This window comes from Hibiscus syriacus, unplaced genomic scaffold (genome assembly GCF_006381635.1).
Source record: "Hibiscus syriacus cultivar Baekdansim isolate YM2019G1 unplaced genomic scaffold, ASM638163v2 tig00110387_pilon, whole genome shotgun sequence".
Taxonomy (NCBI): Eukaryota; Viridiplantae; Streptophyta; class Magnoliopsida; order Malvales; family Malvaceae; genus Hibiscus; species Hibiscus syriacus.
In genome coordinates this window covers 6,857,967-6,868,886 of record NW_024062717.1, presented here as the reverse complement: position 1 = coordinate 6,868,886, position 10,920 = coordinate 6,857,967, and the positions used below count along the sequence as shown (strand labels likewise).

Here is a 10,920-nt window from a genome sequence, read left to right as displayed (position 1 = left end):
ATTTGATTTCCTTGGGCACTTTGCACAAGAATGGTTTTATCCCTAAGGCTGACGAGGATAGGGAAACCATTCGGATTGTTAAAGGAGCATTGACTGTGATGAAAGGCAAGATGACTGCAGGGAATATCTACAGATTGTTAGGGAGTACCGTTGCAGGTGGAGTTCACTCTGTTGAGTCCTGTGATGATACGACAAAATTGTGGCATATGCGCCTTGCTCATCTTAGTGAACGTGGTATGGCAGAATTACACAAGAGAAACTTGTTGCATGGTGTCAAAGCTGTAAGCTCGACTTTTGCAAGTATTGTGTTCTTGGTAAACAGACTAAAGTCCGTTTCAAGACTGCGAAGCACACAACTCAAGGGATTCTTGATTATGTGCATTCTGATGTATGGGGGCCTTCTACGACATCGTCTTTGGGTGGATCTAGGTACTATGTTACTTTTATTGATGATTTTTCACGGAAAGTTTGGGTGTATTTTTTGAAACAGAAATCTGAAGTTTTTGAGAAGTTCAAGCTGTGGAAAGCTGAGGTAGAAAACCAAACAGGACGAAAAATCAAGTGTTTGCGATCTGACAATGGTACGGAGTACACAGATTCACAGTTCCTACAATTCTGTAAGGAGCATGGGATTCAGAGGCATTTTACAGTGCGCAAGACACCACAACAGAATGGTGTTGCGGAACGAATGAACAGGTCGTTGAATGAAAGAGCCAGATGTTTGCGGTTGAATGCGGGACTTCCCAAACACTTCTGGGCTGAGGCTGTTAACATGGCGTGTTACCTTATCAACAGATCGCCAAGGGCATCGCTGGCTGGGAAAGTTGCAGAAGAGGTATGGACTGGTCATGATGTTAGTTTTGATAACTTACAGATTTTTGGTTGTCCTGCTTATGTGCATGTACCTGCTGATGAGAGATCCAAACTTGATGCAAAATCGAAGGAGTGCGTTTTTCTGGGATACAAGAAAGGTGTCAAAGGATTCAAGTTCTGGGATCCAGTTGCGAAGAAAGTTGTGATTAGTAGAGATGTCGTTTTTGATGAACAATCCATGTTGCAGCAGAAGCAAGACACGACAGTGGTGGATTTCGAGTAGTTTCCAGTTGAGAAACCAGAAACTTCTCAACCGACTTCTGGTGGTTCCACTACGGATGATTTGCAGGATTATAGTCTCGCCAGAGACAGGGTGAGACGGACGAATATAAAGCCTCCGAATAGATTGGGTTTTGAAGACTTGGTATCTTTTGCACTTATTGTTAGCAGTGATGATCCGGTTACTTTTCATGATGCCGTTACTAGTCAGGAAAATGACAAGTGGATGGCAGCCATGGTTGAGGAGATGGAGTCTTTGAATCACAATCGCACATGGGAGTTAGTTCCCCTTCCTGAGGGTAAGAAGCCGATTGGTTGCAAATGGGTGTATAAGAAGAAACCAGCAGTAACAGAAAAAGAGGGGGAGAAGTTCAAGGCTCGTTTGGTAGCGAAGGGTTTTTCACAGCAGAAAGGAGTTGATTATGATGAAATCTTTTCTCCTGTGGTCAGGCACACTTCAATCCGAGTAGTACTTGCATTGGTGGCTAGTTGGGATTTGCATTTACAGCAGATGGATGTTAAAACTGATTTTTTGCATGGTGATTTAGAGGAGCAGATCTACATGCGGCAACCTGAAGGTTTCACTCAACCTGGAAACGAGCATTTAGTTTGCAGATTGAAGAAATCTTTGTACGGGTTGAAACAGTCTCCGAGACAGTGGTATAACGGTTTGACTCCTATATGATCAAGATTGGCTACAACCGATGTGAGTATGATTGTTGTGTCTATGTTAAGAGCCTTGATGATGGTTCTTTTATTTTTCTATTACTGTATGTTGATGATATGTTGATTGCTGCGAAGAACATGGATGATGTTATCGGTTTGAAAACTTTATTGAGTCAGGAATTTGATATGAAAGATTTAGGTGCTGCAAAGAAAATTCTTGGAATGGAATTTGCAGGGACAGAGACTCAAGGAAACTGCGGCTATCTCAACGGGGTTATGTTGAGAAAATGCTAGAAAGGTTTGCGATGAGCAGCGCGAAACCAGTTAGCACTCCATTGGCGAATCACTTTAAGCTCTCATCAGAACAGTGCCCCAAGACAGATAAGGAAGCTGAAGATATGGCAAAGGTTCCGTATTCTAATGCTGTTGGCTGCTTGATGTATGCGATGGTATGTACTCGTCCTGATTTAGCTCATGCTGTTAGTCAAGTTTGTAAGTACATGTCTAAACCTGGTAAGCAACATTGGGAAGCAGTCAAGTGGATCTTTCGGTACTTAAGGGTACTGTGGGACATGGAATTGTTTTTGGGAGTCAGCGGGATAATCCTTTGGTTGTAGGATATGTGGATTCAGACTATGCAGGTGACTTGGATAATAGAAGATCTACGACAGGGTATGTCTTTACTCTTGGTGGAGGGCCTATTTGTTGGAAGTCTACTGTTCAATCTATTGTGGCTCTATCTACAACTGAAGCTGAGTACATGGCAGCGGCTGAAGCTGCAAAAGAAGCTTTATGGCTTACTGGTTTAGTGAAGGAGTTGGGTGTTCAACAAGGTGGAGTTCAGTTGCTTTGTGATAATCAAAGTGCTATTCACTTGGCTAAGAATCAGGTGTATCGTGCTAGAACTAAACATATTGATGTAAGGTTCCACAAGATCAGAGAGTTGGTTGCATCTGGAGAGGTTTTGTTTCAGAAGGTACATACTGATGAGAATGCCGCTGATATGTTCACTAAGCCAGTTACGACAGACAAGTTCAAGCATTGCTTGGACTTGTTGAATGTTTCGAGTTGTTAAAGAATCAAGGTAACCCAACCCACATTGAATTTTCCAAGAGGCAGGATATTCGCCAAGGTGGAGATTTGTTAGGTATGGCTCATAAATATACCAGTAAAGAGGACAGGAGATGTAACCTAGACCTAAAATATATCATTGAATAAAAAAACTTCTAGCGCCGCCTAGGCACCGAGGACGTAAGCACATTGCCGAACCTCGTAAAATTCTCGTGTTCTTTTGTTTTCTTTACCCGTTTTCGTCAACATTCCTGACTCGGTGGTGGCTCGTATTATGAGCATTAAACCGCCTTCCATCCAAGTTGGCACTGATTTTACCATTTGGAGATGGGGTCCGAAACATGTTTTTACTGTCCAGGCCGCGTATAAGATGCTCGTGCAGGATTTATAGCTGCCACGATATCCCAAATGGACATTGGTTTGGCGGCTTCACGTGCCGCAGCGTATTCGGCTGTTCCTCTAGTCTCTCATTCATCAAAGGTTCATGACCAACACCGAACAGTGTCGACGAGATCTTTCTAACGACCCTTTTGTGCGCTCTTTGCAGTACCCACCTGGAAACTTTGCTCCATGTTTTTCGTGACTGCCCAAACGTTCATAAACTTTGGCTCCTTCTTTTTGGGAATAATCTACCTCCAAACTTCTTTGATCGCAATTTGGAGGAATGGACGCTGCTCAATCTTCGCATTGATCAGCCTTGGCTACATTCTTGAATTTCATGGAATATCCTTTTCTCTACCATCATTTGGCATATTTGGAAAAGGCGAAATGACTTTGTTTTCGCCCACCATTGTAGACCGATTGCTGAGACCGTTGTACTAGTTTGGCTGTTGCTCAGCACTACTTCGATTGCCCTGCGCCCCAAAACCATAATCCGGTTCGAACGCCTCATCTACTGCAATGGCAAAGACCTCCTGCTGGCGTCTTCTGCTTAAATACTGCTGGGTCGCTGGATACCCGAACCAACTCGGGGACTGCTGGAGGTATTATTCGAGATAGCACTGGCGCTTGGATTCTGGGATTCAACAAATTCCTTGGTTACACAGACATTCTTCACGCTGAATTATGGAGTATCCTTATTGGTCTCCGGTTGGCTTGGACCCGAGGTATCGGAAGTCTTGTTGTTCAATCGGACTCTTTGCAAGTTATCAAGTCCGTCACCGCTGATGATGCGTTCATCAACCCTCTGTCTATCGTTCGTGATATTTCAAGAATGCGCTTTGCTGGTTGGAATCTATATTTCTACTGGGTCCCTCAAGAAGCTAATGCTGCCGCTGATGCTATAGCCAAATTGGCTGATAGCTCTTCCTTTTTAATAAAAGACTTATGAAGATCCCCCCTTGGTTATTTCTTCTTTACTTGCTCGGGACAATTATGGCCCACCCTATGTGCGTTTAGCTTTGTAATACTTTTGTTCTCTCTTTCAATTAAAAAAAATAAAAATAAAAAATTACATTTCAAGAATAAATACATTAATTACAATTAATAAGATATTAGGCAATTATATTAAAATTTATATAAAAAGTTAATTTAATAGGAGTCCAAAATAATTAAATTAATTTAAACTTAAAATAATTAAAACCCAAATTAAATTTATAATAACAATTCAAATTATATATAATTTTAAATTAATAAGATATTAGGCAATTATATTAAAATTTATATAGAAAAAGTTAATTTAATCGGAATCCAAAATAATCTGAATTTAAAAAATTAATAATTAAACTAATTTAAACTTAAAATAATTAAAACCCAAATTAAATTAATAATAATAATCCAAATCATATATAATTTAAACAATTTAGAACCTAAATTAATCCGATTCAAAGCATACCGAAACAACAGTCGCATTGGAAAACGGAAGCATATAAACGACGCGTTTTGCAAACTTGAAGAAGGTATGGGCCATGGCCGCGATTAGTTTCCAACTGGGGCCGCTTCTAAACGCAATTCGGACATTACAACGAAAGCCTGGTCCTCGCGAAAAAAAAAATAACTCCGCGACGTTTCTCATGGCGGTTGTAGGCGTTGAATAATCGAACACTCTCCCCGCTACAATTCTAGGGCTTGTTCCATTTCTCCGCCCAAAATATTCGTAAACCTGCAAGCATCGAAAATGGTCGGTACGTCAAATTTCCACTGAAATTTCATTTAAACTGATTCATGGTTTCCACTATTGATCAGCTATTATATTGTACCTTTCCTTTTTTTGATTTCTTTGTGATGGCTTGTTTAGGGCCGCAATCCGAGAGAGAAGATAAAGTATCATTGGAACTCACCGAGGAAATCATTCAAAGCATGGAAATCGGCATGGTTTTTAAAGATTATGTAAATTCCACCTCTTAATTTATTCTTTTATTTCGATTATGTAATAAATTACAATGGATAGCTTCAGAATAATGAAAATTTATTTAAAATTACTGTTAACAGAGCGGTAGAATCAGTTCAATGGATTTTCACAGAACGTCGAATTATTTAGTAACTGCTAGTGAAGATGAATCCATCCGCCTTTATGATGTTTCCAGCGCCACGTAAGCCAATTTTAATTTTTTTAGTTGATTATTTTTCTTGCTTGATCAATTTGAAAATGGAAGTTCTTTGGCTGAGTTTTTTTTCTCACAATCCTAACCCTTAAAACCTAAACTAATTTTACTTTTATTGCTTTTTGCAGGTGTTTGAAAACAATTAATAGCAAAAAGTATGGGGTTGATCGAGTTTGCTTTACTTCACATCCAACGACAGTTATTTACTCTTCAAAGAATGGTTGGGATGGTGAGTTACTGCTGCAACTATCTGTATGTGTTTTTTATTGGTGTTATTATTAAGCGGTGGAGTTTCGTTGTTACAGAATCATTGCGTCTTCTCTCATTGCACGATAACAAGTACTTGCGGTATTTTAAAGGTCACCATGACAGGTTTGGTTTCTGATACCCAATTAAGTGCTTGAACCAAAAAACTCTGTAAGACTTGATTTATTGACATCTGTTGCTGTTTATATTTAGAGTTGTTTCGCTTAGCCTATGCTCACGCAATGAAAGTTTCATCTCTGGTTCTCTTGATAGAACTGTGCTGCTTTGGGATCAACGAGCAGAGAAATGTCAGGTGAGTTGTATGTTTAGATTGATATTTACATATGCGGTTTGTTCTTCCAAATATTCTAATTTATCCTATGTACACTAGGGCCTTTTACGCGTGCAAGGAAGGCCTGCCATATCTTATGATGACCAAGGGATAGTCTTTGCTATTGCCTTTGGAGGATACATCAGAATGTTCGATGCTCGCAAGTATGAAAAGGTTCATAACTCATATAAGTTTAATTTAGGGGTTTAGCTGTTCACTCTTTTTTTTCTCTGGGAAAAAAGGCATGTAGTGAATTGGAAACTTTGAATTTGTTTAGGGTCCTTTTGAAATCTTTTCTGTTGGGGGAGATGTATCCGATGCTAATGTTGTAAAGTTCAGCAACGATGGACGGCTCATGCTTTTGACAACTATGGATGGACATATTCATGTGCTTGATTCATTTCGTGGCACGCTTGTGAGTTAATCATACACTTAAAAGGCGCTCATTTTAAATTTTAAATTAATTAATCAAGATTATACTAAGTGGTACATTCACTCAGTGATTCTTTTTCTGTTATTGTTGTTTTTAGTTATCCACATACAATGTGAAGCCAGTTCCTAATAATTGCACGTTAGAGGCATCTTTTAGCCCTGAGGGAATGTTTGTTATATCAGGTATTCTATATCCAAATATTCTACAGTTTATTTTTTGGAAGTACAATATTTCACCAGATATAGCAGCTTAAACTTAAATTATTCTATGATCTTCTGTGTCATAGTTGTTCTATTTGTTGCATGTTTTGAAGTTTGGGGGAGAACTGTTGGTGATTCTCTCAAGTCTGAAAGTATCTAATTTGCTTAGTTTATGACTTGCAGGTTCAGGCGATGGTCGTGCATATGCCTGGAGTGTAAGGAGTGGAAAAGAAGTATGATTCCTCTTCTCTCTAGTCAATATCTCTCTATATCTTTCTACTCAAATTATTTACTTAACCTGATAATACCAGTCTAGTTGTTGCTTGTGAAATGTGAGCATACTTCATTGCTGCTCAGGTTGTTCTTTAGATTTCTGTTCCTTTGAAAGATTATACCAATATTTAATAGTGTTCAAACAATTTTCTATGGCACCCAGTAAGTATAAGACATGTAATTTTTTCCGCGTTTTTTGATCTGAAAATTCATTAATCCTAAACCTTCCCTGAAAAGAGATGATATCCAAGGCACTCTAATGAATTGGAGATGTTGAATGTTGTTGACCCCTCATGTGATACAATGACTTACTGCTCGATTTCTATTCATTAATAGTTGTCAACTTGCAATTTCATATATTGTTTTCTTTTATATTTGAGTTTTTTCTTCCCTTTTAAATTATTCCCCCCTTTCATCATTTAAACTTGTTTACATGGAAATCTTGATAGCTGTTCCTTGCACTCTTCAGGTTGCAAATTGGATGATGAATAGTGAACCTTCTGTAATAAATTGGAATTGGATGAGCACTGACACTGAGCCTCCGTGCATTAAATGGGCACCTGGGAATCTTATGTTTGTAACCGGATCTACCGAGCTCTCATTTTGGATTCCAGATCTATCTAAATTGGCAGCATATGTTGGAAGGAAGTAAGACTCATTTTTGCTCTTATAATCTATAGTCTTATTCGTAGCCACATCGAATTTGCTGATAGAGGATTCGGCACACATCTTCCTATCTCTGTTGCTTCGGTCTCTTGCGTATCATTTAACTGTTACCATTTGTCTAGAACTGGATTGTAGATGCTCCAGCGCCAACTTTACTGCTCTGGAAAAATATAAGAATGAGAGCTAGCTTACAATTTAGGTATATGTAGTTCCAACTTTCTATGTTCTTTACTCCGTAGTATTATGATTGCACAGTTCCTTGTTATGTTGTAAACTTGTAATTTTGAATATGTATGGTTGTTCGACTCTCGAGAGGTACATAAATTTGGGTTATTTACAGATGGTTGAATGTTGTGAAAAAAAAAAGTGAGTCCGGTTTTAGGTTTCTAATGGTAATTGAGATAATGTCAAATGGTTTGCATTTCTCTTCATATTTTATTCTACAATACTCAAATCATAACCATTAAACTTCTAAAGTGGAAGTTAGTGTTTTTAAATGTATTTGAATCCACGACGACCAGGATGTTGATTCAACTGAGTTGTATCTTTTTTTAAATAAATAAATATAGATTTTGATACTAGAATTTGACTTATTGGTTTAATTTGATATTTATGGGTTTTCTTTTGTTTAATTAGATACTTGAATTTGGATTTTGTTATACAAATTATAATTTTGAGTTTGAACTTCAAATTGATTAAAAGAATCATTATTATGAATTTAAAATTTTTAAAAATAAAGTTCATGTAAATTAAATAAATCAACTTTAATTTGAGTTTGAGTATCTAAGCAAACTGAAAGTTTAAATGCTAAAAATGCACATTTTCCTCGAAAAAAAGCCTCAAAACTAAGGTTGATGACTTGACAGGAAGTGATAGGGTGTAAACAGAGAGGAGATGGGATATACCATTCACCCCACATAAAATATAAAAGGATAAGCATATGCATACTTCAGAAGTGAAAATGGATAGCAGTATTCTCCAATCCCTCGCTTCAAAATCACCCCTACCAATCAACCCTCTTCTTCCGAAACCCTCGTCTTCGCCAACATGTAATTACCTACCTTTTCCTCGCCGCCGCCGACGGTTGCCCAAAGTTTATTGTACCTGTCGCGACCGTCTTTCGGGTGGGTCCGGAATTGGGCTTCGACTTAAATAAAATATTAGTAGTCGCCACCGATCATTTAAACAAAATATTTAGGTTGATCGGATACCATATTACCTGATCTGCATTTTACCAGAAATATGTAGGGCTCGGGAGTCGGTTACAGTCAAGGAAGGATTAGCACCCTTGAACTGTCCTTTCGGTACCATTTAATTTATCGGTTGTCATAATTGCAAAAATTAAAATTTAAAAATTCGATTCAAATTACTTACCTTTGATTGATTAAAATTATCCTAAAAAGATCATAAATAAAGTAAAAAACTAAAACAAACAAACACAAAGAGTTAGTATTAAAATCGAAATAAAAAAGAGTAAATAAAAAGAATAAAAGAAAATTCGAATTAAAAAAAATTAAATTGGAAAGGATTAAAATTCATGGATCAAATTAATTCTAGGAATAAGCTGCAAAAACAGATTAAATAAAAATAGAAATTTAAAGTATTAAAATAGCGAAACAAAAAAAAATTAAAAGACCAAACAATAATTAAGCCAAATGTAAAATAATGACTAAAATAAAGTATTCGAAAGCATAATGACCATAATATTAAAATATGGCTAGACTAGGGGGACTTAGGGGTGATTTGACCCTATATATAATGATTTAAATGTAACACATGGAAAAGAAAGGGATCTAAATAGGATTAAACTAAAATTAGTGACTAGAACACAAAAAGCTATGAAATAAGGAGGAGTTAACTTGTGGTTTTCCCAAAATTAAATAAAAGCAACTCCTTCCCTAAATTCTATTTTTCCCGTGGATCTCCAGAACCCCCATCTCTTCCTTATTTCTTTATTTTTGTTTTCATATCTGAAATTCGTTTAGTTGCCTTGATTTTATTGAGAAAAATGGGGAGAAAATCCCTTACAATTTAGTTCGAATCCTCCCACTTGACGACACTCCCTCGACAAAGGTAAGTTTTCGACTCTCTTTTTATTTTTTTATATTATTTTCTGCTATTAGTTGGGTCGATTAGGTTCAAAATAAATAAATAAAAACATTCAATTACTTTTTAATTTCAAATATGTGTGAATATATTAGTATTTATAACACCTAAAATGACATACTGTTTCGAAAATAATAATAAAAAACTATTGAAAATAAATAAATAAAAACTATTAAAAATTCAAAACAGAAAATCAATAAAAAATAATAATAAAAATAAAGAAGTTGTAATAAAAAAATAGAAAACAACCTTCAATCTAGTAGTTTATTGCTTCTGAAAAAAACGTCTGGAATCCCCCCTCCCTCAATGTACAACTTCATCCGGCTATTTATAGCCATTTACAGATTTAACATAATAAAATAATCATACACTTGTTGATTTAAATACAATATCATATGCAATTTTTTATTGTGAGTGGAGGGAGACAAGGACTAGTGGAGGCAGACAAGGACTAGTGGAGGCTTGGTGGCCAGGCTGGGTGAGGTATGGGCTGCTGGGATGAGGATAAAATATGGGGTCTACAGCTGCCCCTCTTTGCACATTCTTGTGTTAACAAGAATAGGGCAAAGACGAAAAAGATAACCAATTTTTGTCCGATACTTTTTTTGTTTTGAGACTTGATACATTTGTTGGGGAGTAACTGTAATTGGGCTTTAGCCTGAGCCTAGAATTGGGCCTTGGTCTTCTTCTTGGTTTGAAGATTTCGGCTTGAAAATTCTTCCAGAAGGTAGTTCCTTGTTGCTCCCATGCATTTGATATGCCTATGAGCCGAATGAAATCGAACTCGAAGGTCTTTGATGACATATAGCCCTTATCGCCTTGAGCTATGCTGTAAATTTGATATGCCATTGAGCTGAATGTAATCGAACTCGAGGGTTTGTTGACAGATAACCCTTCTCGCCTTGAGTTATGCTGTAAATAATGTGCCTTTGAGCTGAATGTAATCGAACTCGAAGGTCTTGGTTGACATACAACCCTTATCGTCTTGAGTTATGCTGTAACTGGGCTGAGGAATGAATCCCTTTTATTGTCGATGACTCATTTGTTGTGAAATCAAGTCAATCAGTTGAGCACGATATCATTTGTCGTGAAGTTGAAATCGTTGGTTGCATTGCTGCTGGTGGACACGATATTCTTCGCCGTGAAGTTGAAATCGTTGATGACCCCTTCATTGTGAAGTTGAGCATCTAATTGGATATCCTTCGTCGTGACGTTAAAATCCAATCAAAAGATGAATGTTGCTGGTGGACACGATATCCTTCGTCGTGAAGTTAAAATCGTGGATGTTTCGAG

The 10,920-nt window shown here is 37.3% G+C and overlaps 1 protein-coding gene across 3 annotated transcripts; it reads left to right on the top strand.

The window, feature by feature from the left end:
• The first annotated feature begins 4,796 nt into the window (after nucleotides 1–4,796).
• On the top strand, nucleotides 4,797–7,830 carry LOC120122512 (protein ANTHESIS POMOTING FACTOR 1). Of its 3 annotated transcripts, none has more exons than XM_039141649.1 (11): nucleotides 4,797–4,952; nucleotides 5,066–5,157; nucleotides 5,260–5,360; nucleotides 5,501–5,601; nucleotides 5,678–5,744; nucleotides 5,832–5,931; nucleotides 6,010–6,123; nucleotides 6,227–6,364; nucleotides 6,480–6,564; nucleotides 6,766–6,815; nucleotides 7,325–7,830. In XM_039141649.1, exons 1-11 carry the CDS (start codon nucleotides 4,946–4,948, stop codon nucleotides 7,505–7,507), a joined length of 1,038 nt encoding a protein of 345 aa, XP_038997580.1. In that variant the 5' UTR covers nucleotides 4,797–4,945; the 3' UTR covers nucleotides 7,508–7,830. The 3 variants fall into 3 exon arrangements, with proteins under 3 accessions (XP_038997580.1, XP_038997581.1, XP_038997579.1); XM_039141650.1 differs by having other exon boundaries at nucleotides 4,798–4,948; XM_039141648.1 differs by lacking the exon at nucleotides 4,797–4,952 and having other exon boundaries at nucleotides 5,053–5,157.
• Nucleotides 7,831–10,920: the final 3,090 nt, after the last annotated feature.